Raw genomic sequence first — 20,236 nt, 5'->3', positions numbered from 1 at the left:
CGTCATGACGTAATTTACGGTCTATGGTCATGACGCTTCATGGTGCTCACTGCAGAGTCAAATGACGTCCAACTCCACCTCTCTGGATGTCTAATGGGGTGGAGGGATACAGTTTTGGGTAGGGTAGGGTGTGGTTGGATCTATCTATCTATCTATCTATCTATCTATCTATCTATCTATCTATCTATCTATCTATCTATCTATCTATCTATCTATCTATCTATCTATCTATCTATCTATCTATCTATCTATCTATCTATCTATCTATCTATCTATCTATCTATCTATCTATCTATCTATCTATCTATCTATCTATCTATCTATCTATCTATCTATCTATCTATCTATCTATCTATCTATCTATCTATCTATCTATCTATCTATCTATCTATCTATCTATCTATCTATCTATCACCAACATGGATAATAACAAATTACATTTTATAGGCCTAGACCAAATATTGCAAGTTATTTGAATTAATTTGGGTGATCATTTATTTTACAGTGTCATTACATATGTTACATGTAGTTACTATAAATTATAAATGCAACTAATACTAAACCAAACCCTATCCCTAATTAGTTCATTAATATTACTCAGTACTTAAATGTATAATTACAAACAAAGACACCTTAAAATAAAGTGTATCTTTAATGTGTAAAGGTTAGAAACAGTGAGGGTGAACGAAAAAGCATACATTTACATAATACACACAATTATGTGTACATAATGAACATCTAATGCATATGTATTATATCTTTACCTATGTGAAAGAAAGCACATTTTCTTCTGTTAACCAACAGAGCTGTTCAGTCATGACCTCATTTAGGCATTTACATTTCTGTAAGGAACTTACCTGGAATAAAGCCCTTAAAAATCGCATCTTTAGGATATTTTCCTATGTATTTTTTTTTGTAATATGTAATTTTAGTTTATTTCATCCATATGGCAATGGCATTATTACACTGTAAATATGTACCTGGTTGCCTTAACAATTTGAATTTATTGAAATTAAACATTTGAGTTGATACAATGAAGGAAATTTGTTTAATAAATAGAAACTCAAAATATTATTGTATCTGAACCACATACATTTTTTGATAAATCATGAAAATAGCACAATTTGGCATGTTTCACTGCATCATCAAAAATAAAACACACAATTACCCAATATGCTTACAAAATCTTTTAATAATATTTTAATAAAGGTTGTCGAATCTCAAAAAAATGTTCATTGTATTAACCTAAATTTTTTATTTCAATGAACTTAAAAAATAATAATAATCATTTTTTCAGTGTATGTATGCTCTTGTCATAATAATAATAATATATTTTTTTTACAAAAACACCCTTTTTAATGTCAGAAAAGGATGTCAGATTCTTTTTGATAAAATGGTTCTGACAGTTAGTTTCAAACAACCAGTTCAACACACACGGCACACACACAAGTCTGGATATAGACTTAATGGTTTATACTGTAAAAACTGTTTATTCTATCCTCTAACCCTACCCCTACCCCTAAACCTAACCACACAAAACTTTCTGCATTTTTACATTTAAAAAAAAACGAATTCTCTATGATTTATAAGCTTGTTTCCTCATGAGTCAGTGTGGTTGCCCACCAAGATAAAAAAAACATGAACGCACGCACACACGCACGCACGGTCAATAAGGTCTGTAGTTATTAAAATTGCTTTAAAGACCTTGAGTTTTTCCAAGTTATATTACAAGTTACCAACTACGTCAACTACAAGTTAGAGTTACCAACTACGTCCTATTTCTCATGCATGTAAACTTACATCCTTGACCTTGATGTAGTCATCACATAGAAAATTGTTATCAACATATTAACCACAGACCTTATTCATAGTCAAAAATAACCAAAATGTTAGGCCTAAAAACTGAACAGCTCCATTCTCAGTAAGTCAAACCAGCATAGTATCGACAGCAAAGACTCTTTAAAAAAAAAAAATTTTTTTTAAACATTTGTCAGCTTTACAATGTCTTTATTTACACACTTTACTGTAGTTAATATTTTGTATTCTTGTTTTTATATAAAACCTCTGACGATTTAATGTTGTTTATAAAAAAAAGTAATGCATAAAATGCAGTATTTGTATTAAGAGGAACAAATATTTTATACAATTTTTTTTCCCATTTACAATCTACTTATGCAAGAATATAACACAGGGCTAGATTAAAAAAAAAATCAAAAATAAGTAGGCCAACACAAATAAATAAGAAAATATGCAAAGGCATGAAATAATAAATAAGGTTCTAAACACAAAAACATCCATATCAATGAATACAAGAATAGCACAGGGTTATAAACAAAATATTATAATGCATTATATTTAGGAATTATTCCAGTAAAATCATCTTTATTTTATTTTTTTACTTAGATATTCTAAAATATTACAAAGGGGAGGGGTTATTGGCTTAGCCAATAAAAGTGTTATTGAATAAAATAAAATAAAAACCTTATGTGACCCATTTCCTCAAGAAAAAATGCTTGTAGTCATGCTTACAAGTTTGAATTTGCACGTCATTTTGGCGCGCCCACCCTCCTGGACGTCAACGCACGCACACGAGCCCGTTGAGAAGCGGGCACGCGCGAGCGAGCTAGCCACTGGCAGCACACAGGCGCGAGATAAAGATGGCGGCGACGGTGGGGGAAACGGCGTGATATGCTGGAGTAGTGGCACTAAACCTGAGTAAAACCACTGTATGACAAACCATAGCAAAATGGAAACCATGTCACAGTAGGTGTTTATTGGTAATACCAAGTACTACAAACTCACCTTACCCCCTTTCCCCCGAGAGAACATTCATCTTGTGATTGTGGAGAAATCTCACCGGGAGCATGGCCTCACACAGTAACCAGGTAGGAAACACTTCTGCCTTTTTATGCTGCATTTTAGATCATGATATCGTTCCGAGTGGGTGTTTTGTCCTGTGCTGTACTTTCTGTCGGAGTGTGGGGTGTGCGCGCGCGAGCTCATTGAATCAGCAGCATGGCTGCAGGCCTCACGCGCTTATTCAAAAGCACTCACTTTTCGTCACCTAGCTCACACTCAGGCCAGCTTTACAAGCTCGCTTCACGGACGATATTAAGCTGTCATGAGGGCCGCGTGTGTGGCTTTGCGCTGAGTGTGAGATTTTCGGCCATGAGTTTGTGTGTGGCCCACCCGCTCGCGCTGCTGCAGCGGCCTGGCCACGCGCGCGTGCTCATTTAATAACGGTCATTAGCAGGCGAATGTGAACATGTGAACATACCGCGCTTCTGGCGACATTTCTGTCGGATGTTGCATGTCTATTACACTCGTCCGAATACAGTAAGAGGGTATGAATGGTTTCCACGAAGTGTCTTTAGTTGAAGCAAGTTGAAATAGAGTCGTGTCGAGTGGCTAATGTAGTGAAATAGGCCTGTTGATTGGGGGCGGTATCGCTTCCTGTCTTCTTCAACCTCATTCAAACTCTTGCGTTTGAGTTTATCGTTTGTTTGAGCACATGGCATCCATTATATTTTCGATGACAGGTCATCGTCGTCATTATACTGTATTTCCAGTTACTCATGACTGGATTTGAAGTAGGCTAACGTTAACTTTAAACGAGCCACGATGTAGATGCTACATCATTGTAGCTCAACTGTTAGCCACATGCTGAACGAGATGTCTCAACTGTCCTTAATGTAAAGTCCTACATAATGAAATGCACCCCAAATGTGTTTTATGTTCTGGGTCGGGCTGTCATGTGTATATAATAATGTGCGATCTACAAGTTTGCCACTTTCATGAAGTTAAATAGCTTGTTAGCGCCACATTGTATTGGGATAAAAAATGGTCAGTTTCTAAAATGTCACGTTATGGGTATTATTTCTGGTTAATGGACGATGCTTGTGTTGTAATAGACAATCTAGATGCATCGAGCACGATGTCCTGTCAAAGTGTTGGCTAGCCAGGCCACATGTCAATTTTTGTAAACATGAAATATGTGGTTAATGTTTTGCTCTTAACTGGCATTTTCTAAAGTGCTTTTCACATCTCTAATTCTAATTGTTAAATGTAGTATTTGCATGTCATTCTGTTACAGTTGTTCATAGGATGAATATTCTCTAGTGGTCAACTGATCACATTTAAAAATAAAGCAGAAAAGTCTTGATTTGATAAAGATGTCAGACCTTCCATTCTTCGGCTTCAGTAACGCTCTTTCTTTAACACTTCTAATAAATTAGACAGAACTGTTCAGCTTATCGTAGTGTTTGTCTTTCTATTAGCTGTAATTTCTCATATAAACAATAGGAATCTTGCATTGCACATTTTATTCTGGGTATTGTTAGTCATATTTTTGTGCACATCCAGGAGCGTAAGATAATGACTACAAATCACCAGAGAAAAACAATTATGGTATTTGCATTAATTAGCTTGTGGAGCTATGCAGTGGGCGGAGCTAAAGTCATGAGCACACATGTAATATATCATAGCATCATCCCTGCATAACTTTTGATTCATATGATTATATGATTGTGTTGATGTTATGCACTTGCGTGGCGATTGCCAATAAAATGGACATTTGATGCAATTTCGACTCGTGACCGGGAACAAACAAACACTTGAATAACCCCTTCTCCGAAAAAGCAAATGCATTCACTGTTTCCGTAACGCTACTCCCTCATACATTTAAAAAACATTTTTTAGCCCTGTTTAGCATGAGAATCCAACTCTTTAATGGTGTAAATAACTGAATGCTTTTTAATGGCATTAGACCCCCCCCATTTAATCAACAGACCATCATATCACTAATTTCTTGATGTTAATGCATGAAGAAGTGTAAAATTTTCCATTAAATGGAAAAAATCGGCTGCAAGCTTCCTTATACAGAGAGAAGCTGAACAATGAAACAAAGAAGCACTACTCTATGAACACGGAGAGTGATCGCAATGAGCTACCACAAGACATGTTTTCATGCGTTATTTATGGTGTGAGTACTTACACATTCAAGTGGTTCAGAAATTATAAATGTGTAATATATCTGTAATAAGATCAATACCAATTATAAAGCCACATTTTGGTTAAGTTGTTTATTTGGTTACAGATGATTCTAGTAACTATAAGTAACTTTGCAACTAAATACCAATTTTCCTTAGTGTTCTGTTAGTGTTTGGGTTAGTAGAGTAAGTTGGCATGTAGTTGTAAAGTTACTTATAGTAAGTAGAATGTCTTTTTAGGAACCAGAAAAATACTGTTAGCAGATATTAAGCAGACAGTTTACTAATACTCCAATGACTGCTAGTTTACATGTAGTTGCAAAATCACTTTTAGTATGAATAACATGTACCATCGAAATAGTTACCTTTTATTTCACTTTCACTGTGTTTTTATATTATGTTTTTAACTGTATAATATAAATTAACATCTACCTCCACTACTTACTACTCAGTCTCTACTGTAGTGTCTGTGTCCTAAAGTCCCAGAAAGCACTGAGTTGCTGACGTCATGTTCCCATTCTCCATAGGGTCATCCCATGTCAACTCGGAGGTAACTGGATAACTGGCTTTGTTAATATGTTTTGAAATGTGAAAAATAAATCCAAAATGTTAAATCTCATGGGATGAGTGTTTCTTTTTTTTTCTTCTTTTTTTTAAATCTAACTTACCAAAAGAAAAGTTTGCTAAAAACCAGAATGTAAAATTGTATAGAGATATCTTTAATACTGCTTGAGTTACAGACACACAATATTGGAGGAAAAAAATAATGTTTATGGTACTCGGACAGGAGTGTTCTCTGCAGTTGCAGGGAGACGAGAGAAATTTCTAGTTAAAACATTTTGTTCTTCAGACATTCCTCCTTCAAAGAAAAAGTAAAAAAAGAATCTCCCCCCACCCATTCAGCAAATACACAGTAATATTTGTCTTTGAATATCTAGTAAATATTTACTTCCTAGAACCTAGGCTTGCTGCGATAGTCGATGTTGTTACTGGTGTTCAGGCACAGCACTTGTTGTATGACTTCTCACTGCACAGTGTCGTTCGCTCATGGTGCGTGTTCACTGGTGTGTTTTCAGTTCGTTCTTATGGAAGATTTTCGTTAAAAACACTCGCACTGTTTTGAATTGCAGAACAACCGTGTGTGCATTTTACTTTCGGTTTAGAATTGGTGATTTAAAAGCCCCTGCCGGTGATTCCGGCATTACCGGTGTGGTCACGTGTCGATTAACTGGTGGAAAAATTCTCACCGTCACATCCCTACTGGAACCTCACTTTATTAAATCCAATCCAGTGATTAGATCCTCTAAAGTGTGTATTTGTAGCCTGCATATCTGTTCTCATGGCAGTTTATCCATGCAAATTGATTTGCCGCTATATCAAATTAATATGCAATGTGTTTGGAGTTTTTATAATTAGAATTACTTGTTCTTTATTTAAGAAAATTTACTTTTTTTTAATGAAATATTATAATGGTTTCTTAAGGGTTTATCATGCTTATTTTTCTTATTGATTCAATTAGTTATTTATAATTTAGTAAATATGTGAAATAAATTTAGTTCCAGCATGTGATTTACTGTCTTTAAATTAAACATTGTGAGGTATATCAGCTTTATATCCGTCATCGGCTGCCCTGTTTACCACTAATATGCACAACTGCAGTATTTTTAACCAGACTGGTTTATGTCGACTAACAGTAACTGCTATGGCTGCATACACAAATGTCAAACAGAAGTTGTTAACTGTGATTTGGAATAAATTTACAGCCTTGTTGGAATACCACATCATGTAAACAATAGTTTCCAGCGTACTCAATTACAATGCTTGACATGCATACTCCTTGGTACCTTCAGATTCCCTTGGCATTGGTCACACTTTCAGTCATTACAAAGTTTGGTGAACTGATGTATCTGTTAATGTTCTGTGACAGACTATGCAAAACACTGTTAACAAGGATTGGGCCATGTTGGATTGAATATGTGAGGAGAATTTGAAGACTATTCCTAGAATGAAAGGAGCGCCTGGATATAGAAGTTGGATGTATTGCAATTATGGGTTGGGCAGTTTATGAGGTACCAAGTTTAGAGGATATCCCTCAGCTGTAGCCTGTTATAGATAAAATGAAATAATGCAGGCAGCTGATGGGCACTCTCCAAGTATGATGATGTGCTTTAGAAGTTCAGTGAGCTGGCATCTGGGATGATTGCACCCCATTTGAAATGGCATGACTGGACCTGTGGGTAGTAGCACAAAGGTTAAACTTTGATAATCTCCTGCTCTGTTCTGATGTAAGTTTTGTATGTTGAAGATTTGTTGCTCTAAAGAAACATTAGGAAATATGAGAATATGAATCAGTAATTGGTTGTACAGCCAATTTGATTTGTTGCTTGACCTGCATTAACATTATAATTCTATTGCTGGGCTGAGCAATATAAAGGTCTCTCCATAGCCTGCTAATAAGGTCTGTGTCATAAAGCATTTGAATGTGGGAATGGTCGTTTATGGTGGTGTTAAAACTAGTTCTGCACTTCAGGCAGGGCTGAAACCTGAAAATCCAGTGACTCGTCTGGCTGGTCCTTAATCTGTGGGGGGTTGTTTGGTGCATTTTACATAAAACCACAGTTCACATTCCACAGCTCTTGTTTTAATGTGGTTTATCACTTTAACATACTTTACATTTTTTAAACCATTTTTAAAACTACATCAACTTAGCACCATATTTTTTTTATATTAAAGTCAGCATGAAACAAGTTGAGATCGTCTCTTTTTCTCCCTTGAATTTAGTTTTAATGTATATCTGAGTGAAACTCAGGTATTGATTGGATCCTTGTCGTTTGCTAATTGCTGCGGCCTCATTTGAGTCATGGATTGCTGGATGGGAGGGAGTTTTGACCCACCCTTGCGCCGGTACACGCGTCATCAGCGCAGACATGTAGCAAGGGGGAGTGGAAGTTCATGTTTTTGATGAACGAGGGTCTACGGTTATTTGTATATTAAGGGCTGGCAAAAAAAAATTGATTTTTCGATTAATAGCTTTTTAAAATCTGGTTGATTCAGAATCGATTATCAAAGGTCATGAATCAAAAAAAAATTCCCCTTATTTAATTCCGCTAACATTAAACACAAGATTAACGTAAATCTAATTACTAGTCTTCTCTACTAGATATCACCCGTTTGCCTTGCATGATCTTACAAAGGAGCAAGAGGCGCACATCATTTATCCATTCAGTGTTTAAATGGCAGCTTCCGGTGCGTTGTTGCCTTTTATAATGCTGAGGTGAAATGCTGTAGTAATGCAAAAAAATCTGTGGAACCATTTGATGTGACAACACTAGGGCTGCACGTTTTCAAGTTTTTCATTAACCGTTAACCGAGGCCCTTAGCGGTTAATACTCGGTTAACCATAGTGTGCGTCAGGGTTATTATTTATTTTTAGTTTATTAAGTTGACGACCGCCATCTCCGTATAGAGAGAAATGCACATCATGGATTACATAATCAGAGAGTAGCCTATTTCTTTTCGTTTTAAATTGTTAAAAGACATTTCAAGCTTTAAGATATATTTCATGTCTGTGAGGCCTACGCTGAGTTTCGTTAAATTAGGATGAGATGCGCTCCAGTTCACGAGCAATGCAAGTGGCCGTGAGGGCGCCTGCATGATTAGGGCATGTAGTAAAATATGCAGCCGAGAATGATTCACACAGCGTTTGACTCGCGCGGATGAGCCTGTCCCGGCAGAGAGTTCAAGCATCTGTGGACAGTCTGTAGTGGTGCAAAAATATATTACAACTAAATTCAAAGCACGTCATTGACGCCACTTAACCGAGCAAAATGTTTCACTCGGTTACGCAATTTTTAACGGTTAATCAGTTAACCATGGACACCCCTAGACAATACACTTAGCCGAGCACACAACCGCTAAAAATAGATCACATACACGCAAACGCTTGCCTTGCATTAGGATCAAACTTGAGCAGTCACTTAAGCACGTACGTTAGCCATTATAGACATATTCAAATCATAGTCCATATACAGCGCAGGATCAATAATTCAAACCCTAATAGCTTAAATTCATTAATTATAAACAGATTTCCTCAAATAATAGTTAGTCCACAGTCAACTTAAGCCAGCACGTTAAGGTATTGTTGTCTGTTACCACGGCAACTACTCATAGTGTAAAATAATAATGAACGCGTTTCTCTTGTATGAAAAGTAACGTGAAATGCACACACGACGAGCTGCAAAATCGCAAGAAAAGCTTGTTGTGTACTGAAAATTGCTAAAAAAAACATCCAATATCCTTTTTATGTTTTAGATTAAATATATCAAAACATCTATAAAATACTTCTCAGATAATTTTTGTTGAATAAAGTTGCATCGAATTGGGACATCTGAATCGATACCCAGCCCTATTGTAACGTCAACGTTAATGCATGCGATTAATTTAAAGTCCTTGATACGTTCAAATAATTTAACGCGAAAAAATGACAGAAGTATGTGAAGCTGTGTCATTAACGTTTAGTTTGTCACGCATTTAGATGATCTTAGAAGCTGGGATTTTATCACAATCACACTGAGTCTCTATAGGCACCTGTAACCCTGGTAGGAGGACTTTTCCATTCTACATTTTTAAATAGATAGTTTATTCAAAAATGAAATTTAGCCTGTTTTAATCACCCTCAAGTCATCCTAGGTGTATATGAAATCAACTTTCCCTTGAGCTTTTGATATTATTACTCCCATACTTCAGAAACCAGGGTCTGATCCACTTCATTTTGATCATTTTTGCCCAATTTCAACTTAACTATTTATCTCTAAGGTAGTGGAAAAATGTGTTTCAATTCAAATTCATGAATAACTTTAAAATAATTTGTATGAACAATTTCAAACTGGCTTCCGTCCTCATCACAGCTCTGAGACTGCTCTTGTCAGAATAACTAATGATTTACTGCTGGCAGCTGACTCTGGGCTGTTAACCATACCAAGATTCTTCTCGAAAATCTAGCGTCTATTGGGATTGCTGGCATGGCTCTGTCTTGGTTGGGGTCATATCTATCTGGATGCACTCAGCGTATTCAATTAAAACGTTTTTAATCAAGTACATCTACAGTCACTTCTGTTGTGCCCCAGGGTTCTGTTTTGGGCCCACTTCTTTTTATTATTTATCTGCTTCCTCTTGGTTCCACTTTGAGAAAACATGGTATTAATTTTCATTGTTATGCGGATGACACCCAACTTTACCTGTCTGCCAAACCAACTGATTTTCCCCCATCATCTTTGACCAGCTGTTTAGCTGAAATTAAAGATTGGCTTTCAGTGAACTTCTTGAAGTTAAATGGTAACAAAACTGAGGCTTTACTTGTTGGCACTAGATCCGTTTTATCAAAATCAAATTGTTTTTCTTTGTACATTGACAATAACGTAATCTGTCCTTCCTCACAGGTTAAAAGTTTGTTATATCATGGATAGCACATTATCCTTTGAAACTCATGTTAATATCACGCGGACTGCATACTTCCACTTGCCAAATATTAATTGTCTCCGTCCTTTTCTTTCAACTGATAATACAGCAGTTCTTATTCATGCATTACGTATCAAATCACTTCACGTATAGAATATTGCAAAGCTCTTCTCACAGCTGTTCCCTTGAAATTGCTACATAAGCTTCAGTTGGTTCAAAATTCTGCAGCATGTTCTTTATAGATCACCTTCTATTGAGCACATTTCACCAGTTCTTCAGCAATTGCACTGGCTTCCGGTAAAATATCGAGTTGAATTTAAGATCTTGCTACTTGCTTACAAGACACTTCATAATCTTGCACCCCAATACCTTACTCAACTTCTCCATGTTTACACTCCATCACGTGCTCTCAGATCTTCATCTTCAATTTCTCTTGTGGTACCTCAGATTCGACTAACAACCATGGGTGCCAGATCATTGTTATGCTGCCCCCGCTTATGGAACTCCCTTCCTCTTGATATTCGTAACAGTGATTGTTTATTGACTTTTAAAACGTGTCTTAAGACATATCTTTTTATACAGGCTTGACACCAGGCTCAAGAAACGTTTGTGCGCGCATCTTTCTCTACCGCCTTTACAGAATAATAAGCACGTGTAATTCAGTAGCCCCGCCCACCCACTCATGAAGCTGTTCGGATTGCGCTAGTCAGCAGCAATAAACATGCTGAAGATAACAAGATTGCACTTTTCCTGGTTGTGGAAGAAACACTGCATAAGCTTCCTTCCGATCATAATATTAGGAATCTTGATGCTTCATTTATTTTTAATCAAGTTCCAGCTCACGTGGGGAAGACATTGTATGCGTGTTCGCTTCATTTCACTGCAGAATCGTTTGTAAACAAGTCTCAGGTCGATGCTGCATTTGCAGACATATTGAGATTAAAACACATTGCTGTGCCTTCTATATTGAATCTGACAGGAATGTTGGAACACGCTTATGGGAGTAAAATGTCTTTTTATATGTAAAAGTAGTCCCGGGTCTGTGTATTCCAGATGGTCTACCAAAACATACGGCTGTTGGCTTGCTGGTGAATCTCAATTAGTGAAATAATATTCCTTTCTTACATTTTATGCATTTAGCAGACGCTTTTATCCAAAGCGACTTACAACTCAGTTTGCGCTTAACCACCGACCGGGCGGGCCAAGTAATACAGCGATATTACAATCAATCGCGGGTGGATGAGAAATAAATCTCAAATCTTATAAAGACGTTTATGAGCCCTGTGATTGAGAGAATCATTCTGGTTGCCGCTTCCAAATCCCTCCCTCATGTGAACTGAACTCGCAGGGGAGCAAGTTCTAGTGCAAATCTTATCCAATCCTAGCCGTGGGCGTTTACTTCCAAGTCTCCAGTGTGGCACGCCCATCAGAACCCAGCGTTCAAGAGAGAGCCTCAAAACCAGTGTAGCAAATAGCCTATTACTTATTAGTTATGATGTTTTTGAATGTAAAAAACACACAAACGTCATTAGTTGACCTCAGACAACAGTATACATTTTTTTAAAAAAAGCCAGTTCATGACGCCTTTAAAAAAGTCCTCGCTAAAGTCCTGAGCTCGTGTTTTAAAGAGTGCAATTTTCGTGACGTGTCAGCGGCGTACAGTAAGTGCGTAAGAGTCTGTTATATTGAAATGCAAACATCATGTATGTGTGCACTCTCGATCACTGAATGCATGCTGGATTCATGTACAGACACATTTAGTGCATTTACATTTTCCACAAACACTCGTGAAGGATAATGTTTAATTTGTCAACTGTAGGTTGTGATTAGTCATCGTAGGTTTATGCAGTTGAATGATTTTTGTTGTTGTTGCAGTCTCCATGTGGTCCTGTTCAGTATCGCAGCTTGACTCGGCTAATTGTTACTTTGTATACTATTCACTGTGAATTCTGTAGCTTTAAAAAAAAAAAAAAAAAAAATTGTAGTAAAATCTGTATTGTTTTTACACCCAAAAGCTGGGCTTGACATTAAGCATGTTCATGTGCTTGTCCTTCAGACAAGTAAATCGTTCATTCACTTGTCCGAGTAAAACATTTGCTTGTCCGGAAAGTGTTCAATCAGCTTTGACATATTTAAATCTGCATATTTGTGAATTTTTATTTTTTTATTAAATCATTTCAAATTTGTGATATTTTTATTTTAGGGGGTAAAGGGTATTTACCCCTTATCGATGTACCCTGACACGCACTTCTTCAAAAATGTAACAACACGCTAATTCTACGTGGACCGCAAACGCCGTGATTGGTCTGTCAGAACCCCTCACTCAGGCCTATAAATGTTGGCAATCGTCACGAAATGCTGGTATCATTTGAACAATTCAGTTCTGACTTTGTACTGAAGTACCGGTACATTTGACATCCCTAATGGTGACTTTAACACTTCCTAAATTTCTGTTGCTTGAGTGTCACTCATAGCTCTTTCTCATTCACAAAAAACTGTGTTCTCACCAGAGCATGTTGAAATAATGCAGATGGCTAATTTGTGGTAATCCCCAGTCCAACTGAACAGCGATGGGAGAGCTTAGTGTGGTACGTGCGGCACGCCTGTTGAAAATGGGCAAAGACGCATTCTTTCTGTTGTGATTGTACTCGCCATCCAGAGGCCATTGGATTACTGTTTGCTGTGTGTCCCTTGTGGTGCAGTTTCAGCATTGTAGGTCAGTGATTTGCAAAGAGTTACATGTGCTTGAACTGCAGTTTCTTTTTTTCTTGTGCTGCCTTTTCATGCAGCTAGTTGTGAATGTGAAGGGGTATTATGTTCATGATTGCAGATCCTTGTTTAGATTTTCATCTGACTTTCAGTTCCCCTAAAGACCTGCTTGAACATGAAGATTCTGATACGGATATTTTTTTTGTTTTTAAATAATTTTCTCTTTGGTTAAAGTCAGTGTAGTGATTAGTCTTTACTAAGTGCAAGAGTCTTTTAGTTAAACTGTTAGTGCTTGTAGGATTAAGATAATTATAGCCTTCACAGAGGAAGCAGGTTATCTACAGGATGGTCTGGCCATTAGAAGAACTATGTATGACAAGTCAACGCGACTATTAAAGGTGTGTAGACCTGCAACCATTTAAAACAAACCACCTACCTTGGTTAAGAACTCCTAAGTGTATGACATTCTTCTTTCAGAAGAATACAATCAGATGTATTAAATAAACAGACTGGTGTCATGAAATGGCGTATGTATGACACGCCAACTTGAATGCCATTTTGGCATGCTATCAAGACGCATAATCGCTTTTTAGCGTGTTTATCAACGCCGTAGAATTCTATCCCCCTACACTGCCCCTACCCCTAAACCTACCCAACACACACACACAAACACAGCCCCTAAACATTTTTTTTTCACTTGTAATGAAGCTTGCTTATTAGTGAAATTATTAATATCACGGAATGGTAATTATTGACTTTAGCCTGGATTGATGGCTCTCAATATCGCAATATATATCGTTGGGGGAAAAAACATTGCAATGGATTTTTTTTTCAATATCGTGCAGCCCTACAACTGACCTTTTATGATGCTACTTGACAAGACAGGCATTTTGTGTGAATATTCATGCACTGTGAGACTCGCGGCATGGGAGTGCTTAAGCTAGTGTTTCTACGCCACGTGAGAACCAAACTGAGACACTTTCTCATCTATGTGGGCATGATTATTTAAATTAAATTATCAACTTCAGCGAAGCTGCTGCACTGGCCAGAGCGGGAAAGTCAACTAGCCTGAGTGTCTTTTTTATATTTTTTAAATATAAAAAGTCATATAAGTCTTATATATTATAAGTCATAATTATAAATATTCATATTCAAAAATTGCTATAATAAGCTACAAAGTTTTGTAAAGTTATTAGAAATGTATTTGTATAAAATATCTTTAGGATAATACAGGGTTTCTATGGGGTCATGAAAAGTAATAAGTCATAAATTTAACAATTTAAGCCCATAAAAAGTCATAAAAACGATTTTCCATACAAGGTCATAAAAAAAAAAATGTAAGGCCTAAAAAGTCTTAAATTTGCTGAAGCATTGCATTCTATGTCTTAATGTTTAACAGGTCTAAATTTTCCTACGTCCATGTAATGCTACCTCATTGAAATGCTCCCGCCTCCCGCAGCATCGGTATTAGGGATGGGCATTTTTAAAAAATATTGCATTCGAATATCCGGGCTCACAGAAAACGAATATTCGAATATTCGTTTATTTAAATGAAGTTTATTGAGAAAGACGTTATTTCAAACAAATAGCTTACGTTGAGAGAGGCGTTACAAATCAAACGTAAGTTGTCACATCTGAACATCTCTGAACAAGCTTATCAGACTATATTAACAAGTTAATATTTTATCCTTAGTTTTTTTTATGTGTGCAAACAAAAATGACACATACGAAATACATAAGATCACAACAAGCATTTTGTGTACAGTGCACAGAGCGAACAAACAAAAAAACGCCATTTAAGCAGGCTGTGTATAGAACGTGCATAGCCTATTAGTCTGAACAACGTTATTGCGTTTTTGTTTTACATGTTCTTGTTGAGAAAAATTAGCATATCAACATGCTCAGGTGAAAGTCGGCTTCTTAGTCTGTTAACAATGAGGCCGGCTGCAGAGAAAACGCGCTCCGCCGGCACAGACGTCGCAGGGACGCACAGATAGCGATGTGCTAACCGGCCAAGTTTCTTGAAGTGCTTTGTGTTGTGTCCCCACCAATGAATAGGATCTTCATCTGGTGGAATACACGGCTCCACCAAGAACTGTTCCCACTCGTCTCGGCTTGACTCTCTGTAATCATCGCCGAAGAACTGGCTCAGCCTTCTCCGATGAGTGGGCACTGGCTAATCCTCTCCATCATTGGCGGCGGCGCCTGCATCCGCACCACTTATGTCAAGAGAAATGCTCTGATATTTTTCAAAAAGTTTTTCTCTTACTGCATCTCTCATTTTTTCGTCGAGGAACCTGAGGTGTTTGTGCCGAGGATCTAAAGCAGACGCGAGCAGAGGTGTTTTTCCTGCGTTCTGCAAGTTAGCGATGTTTATGCGTTGCTTGAGAGAGGCTCCAACTGTGTTTTTGAATTCATTCACTCTCTGTGATTCTCCACTGCTCATCTGAAGGTGTCTGTAGATACAGATTAAATAACAACTGAATTATGGTCATTTTCAGTATTTACTATTTATATAATTTAATTTATAAGTAGGCCTAATTAAAATAAACGCTAAACAGTTGACTGAATTTCTTAATCAAATTAATTTACGTTTATGCATATTTTTAATTGAAAGAACAACCCCTCAGAATAATTAAAAAGAGATCCGTAATCATTATTAAATAGAACTAAGCTAATATGTTTATTCATTAATTTGAACTGGACGAACCTAGATAGAAGGCTTTGCACGAGTGGATACACCATGGAGACAGACACGTAGCTTTCGCCACCCAGTACTTCACTTGCTATTTTCAGGGACTGGAGAACAGGTAACATTTCCTCAATTGTCTGCCAATGATCATCGATTAACTCCAGAGTCTTAGCATCCGCCAGCTTGGTTGTGGTCCTGTCAGACAGGACAGCGGTGATCGCCCAGCGTTGTTCATGCAGACGTGCGAGCATATCAGCAGCCGAATTCCAGCGCGTTTTGCAGTATTGCACACGCTTGTGCGAAGGCAATTCCAACTGTCTTTGTTTCTGTTTCAGTGAATTTGAGGCAATCGTGCTATGATGGAAATGTCCAACAAGTTTACTGCATGCACCAATTAGTCTATTCATGCTTGCAGCTTTAAATCCATCATTAATGGCCAACTGCAAAGTGTGTGCAAAGCAAGGTAAAGATTCCCAGTTCGCGTTTCTGTTTGCAGCTACCATATTGCTAGCATTGTCATGCACGCACGCGACCGCTTTGCCGTCCAGCCCCCACTGTTCTATAGACGTTTTCAAATGATCCGCCAGGTTGGCAGCGGAGTGTCGCTCTTCCATTGCTCTCGTTTGCAGAACACAGCTCTTCACCTTACCATAAAGGTTGCAATAAAATGGCAGGTTATTGTAACATAGGAATCTGTGGTTAATGCTGTCCAACTGTCCGTTGTAATGGCCACAAAGTCTACTGTCTCTAAAGTAGTTTTGAGTTCGGAAACCATGCTTTCATATTGAAGCTCTATTCTCGCTGTTATGGTTCCCTTTCGAGAGAGGTTCCTCGTATTACGTATGGGAAAAACTCCTTTTCTCGAGAATGTGAAGCAAAATTTTTAATAAAGGTATCTATGTAAAGCGCAGTGAGCTGCACGGCCATAGCCCAGCGCGAGGAGCGCTCTGATTGGCCGGGCTGCGGAAACTGCAGGAACCTATGGTGAGGCGGCTGAGAGGAACGAACCAATGGGGGGCGTTCCAGAAGCCCGCCGAAAAAGGTGCTTATATTTGCATACAGGAGGCTATATAAGACCCTAATTCGCCATAGGTGTCAGATTTTATCTCCTTCAGCGATACCTTCGCTGGTCTCCGGAAGAAGCACCGCCGTTGAAAAGGCACCAGCGGAACCTGCAGCTGAGGACGACGGACTCCCTCTCTGCCTTCTCTGCCGTTCCAGCTACGCCATCCGGCGTTATATATCCTTTAAACTGTGTCTATGTTGAGTGTATATATGTGTTTGTGTGTGTGTTGCCGCTGCAACGCCACATCTAGAGCTTACAGGCTTGTTCTACTCGAGGACTCTCTCGTTCCGCCGCGTCATTAAGCGCCGCGGAAAGACGGAGCTCTTCTCACTCTCCCTCTGCTCTCGTCCCGTCGCGCTGAATAGCGCCGCGGAAAGAGAGAATGTTAGAGGACATGAGCACACTCAAGCCGAAGCTCTCTTCACTCTGCCGCCGCCGCGGCTCTTCTTCCGCCGCTGCCACAGAGTTGTTCTCACTCTTCTCTCATTCCGTCGCGCTACAGCCGCGGACAGAGAATACTAGAGTGAATAGGCGAACTCGAGCTGAAGCTCTCGTCACTATACCGTCGCGCTGAGGAGGCGCCGCGGACAGACGGAGTTTTTCCTCGCTCTTCCTCTTCTCTAGTTCGGTCGCGATATCGCCGCGGACAGAGAATACTAGAGTGAATAAACTAACTCGAGCCGAAGCTCTCGCCGTGCTAGAAGCGCCGCGGACAGAGTTTTAACTCACGCTTCCAATTCTCTCGTTCTGTCGCTCTATCGCCGCGGACAGAGAATACTAGAGTGAATAAACTAACTCGAGCCGAAGCTCTCGCCGTGCTAGAAGCGCCGCGGACAGAGTTTTTCCTCACGCTTCCAATTCTCGTTCAGTCGCGCTGTCGCCGCGGACAGAGAATACTAGAGTGAATAAACAAACTCGAGCCGAAGCTCTCGCCGTGCTAGAAGCGCCGCGGACAGAGTTTTTCCTCACGCTTCCAATTCTCTCGTTCTGTCGCTCTATCGCCGCGGACAGAGAATACTAGAGTGAATAAACTAACTCGAGCTGAAGCTCTCGCCGTGCTAGAAGCGCCGCGGACAGAGTTTTTCCTCACACTTCCAATTCTCGTTCAGTCGCGCTGTCGCCGCGGACAGAGAATACTAGAGTGAATAAACAAACTCGAGCCGAAGCTCTCGCCGTGCTCATTCTACCGCCGCCGTGCTGAAGCGCTGCGGACAGAGAATACTAGAGTAAGTTAGACGAGCGAGCTCGGGCTGTTGGGTATGTCAAGAACAATGTCGCTGCAGCGCTCTCTTACTGCCAAGGAAGTTGTAATGGCTGCCTTGTCATGATAGCGCGCGCCCCTTCCACAGCGCGTTGCTGACTAGAGCGTGGCTTACGTCATAGCACGTGCTCACTGTCAGAGCATAAGGGCGTCGGAAAATGGCTGCCAAGCTAAGCCCTTTTTTCACTCTATCACTTCCAGTCCCTTTTATTCAGGCGGCTGGAAAGGTTTTTACACTGTAGACAAAGTGTCCACTACACAGTGTGCACCCCTACATAAGCACTGTTAATTCAGCCTCACAAAATCACAAATAAATCCCGCCGCGGCCGGATTACACCATATAAAGTCAACTAGCCTTATTGCAGTAAACTAGCCTGTGGTCAAACACGCTTGTCTGCATGCGTGCTTTCAGTCTAGACTAGAGCATAACGGCATTGTGGAATGGCTCACATACCACCTGCACTTCCTTACATTCTCCCAGTTCCCTTAAGTTAAGTGACTGGAGATGAAATATTGCAGTCAACTAGCCTGTGTTAAACACGCTCGTCTGCACACTAATGCTGTGTGCGTTTACCCCTGTGGATTTGCTCACTGGTTTGCACCGTGGGTATTCTACGTAGGTTGTGCGCCACTGCACATTGTTTACACTACACACAAAAGAGCTTTCTATGTAGGAAATGTGCCCACTTTACAGTCTGCACTCCTGCACCCAAGCACTTTTCACAAAGTTCACTCTCGCACACACAATATAAATGTGAGGCGCGCGCCCACTGCAAAGCCTGCACCGCCAAAACTAACACTATCCCCACAGTGTTACAAGCAGTGTTACAGCACAAGCAACCCGGCTAACAGGCCCCTATTACTAAGCGGCCAGCCCCCGAATCTAATTCAACCCCTGGCTTTACGAGCCCAGGCCTGGCAGGCCATTGCTGGTATATAATATTGGGTGTTGAACATATAAAACGAGGTTCTCGCTACAGTTTTGCTCGCAGACCCCGCGATTCAAGCCGTGGTCGAGCCCTCTGTAAGAAGCAGTGTCAGTCACGTGCTTCTCGCTGAGGCATTGAGACTGTTAAAGGAGAGAGTGGCGGAAACAGTACACCCGACGCTAGCGAGTCAGGTTTTTACTGTCGTTAATTCCTCATGCCGAAAATGGGTGGCGGTCTCAGGCCCATTTTCCAGGCATCTGAACAAAGCACTTATGACACGCTCGTTTCAAGGTGCTGACGGTGAAACAAATCCTCGCGCACATTCGCCCCGGGGATTGGGTTTTCTCAATAGATCTGAAAAACGCATACTTCACGTTACGATAACCCCCCACCCCCACTACAGGCCATTCTTGAGATTCGCCTTCGAGGGGCAGGCTTATCAGTACAGTCATTGTCATAGACTCAAGACTCAACGAGCGTCTTACGGCATAAGATCCACCACGTCTTGATAATGTACATAAAATTGCTAGGGCAGCCGAGATCAGACTCTCTTCACTGCATGGCTAAGCATCTCCTTTTATGGGCAGAGCACAATCTGAGCTCCCTAAGGGCGGCTTACGTGCCAGGTATTCTGAATCAGGGTCCGGACATGTTATCCAGAGGACCCATGTCCCCAGGGGGATGGTCCCTTTACCCGCAAACGAGTCAGCTCGCACAGCACACGCTGCCCAATATTTTTTCTGCAAACGCAGGGATGCCCTGGCCCATGTTGGCCCAGACTCCCTCTATATGTTCCCTCCGATCGCGATCCAGCTGCAAGCCTGTGCTTTTTAATAGCCCCACTTTGGAAGAACCGCACATGGTTCTCCAAACTGTTTCAGCTGTCAGACACAGCCCCATGGCCTATTCTGCCAATGAAAGGGAAGGTCTGGCATCCCAATCCCGAGCTGTGGGCCCTCCACGTATGGCCCATCAACGGTATCCGGGAACCTCTCTGACAAGTTATGAACACTATTTCGGAAGCTAGAGCCCCTGCTATCTGGCAGCTCTGCTTTGAAGTGGTCAGTGGTTTTCTAACCAATGTGCTACGCGAAACATCGATGCACACTCATGCGAACTGGCGGAACTGCTCGC

The 20,236-nt window shown here is 39.9% G+C and overlaps 1 protein-coding gene across 4 annotated transcripts in view; it reads left to right on the top strand.

Annotated features, from left to right (window-relative positions):
- Nucleotides 1–2,593: 2,593 nt before the first annotated feature.
- Nucleotides 2,594–20,236, top strand: part of usp10 (ubiquitin specific peptidase 10) — a 62,392-nt gene continuing 44,749 nt past the window's right edge. For 2 of the 4 annotated variants that reach the window (XM_067417100.1, XM_067416955.1), the window contains exon 1: nucleotides 2,594–2,885. In XM_067417100.1, coding sequence (XP_067273201.1) covers nucleotides 2,865–2,885 — 21 coding nt within the window. In that variant the 5' untranslated portion in view covers nucleotides 2,594–2,864. The remainder of the gene's footprint in view (nucleotides 2,886–20,236) is intronic. The other 2 variants (XM_067417186.1, XM_067417025.1) reach the window with 1 other exon arrangement.

The sequence above is a fragment of the Pseudorasbora parva genome, chromosome 1, assembly GCF_024679245.1.
Source record: "Pseudorasbora parva isolate DD20220531a chromosome 1, ASM2467924v1, whole genome shotgun sequence".
Classification (NCBI taxonomy): domain Eukaryota; kingdom Metazoa; phylum Chordata; class Actinopteri; order Cypriniformes; family Gobionidae; genus Pseudorasbora; species Pseudorasbora parva.
The sequence above is the reverse complement of the archived record's forward strand: the minus strand, read 5'-3'. Positions and strand labels throughout refer to the sequence as shown.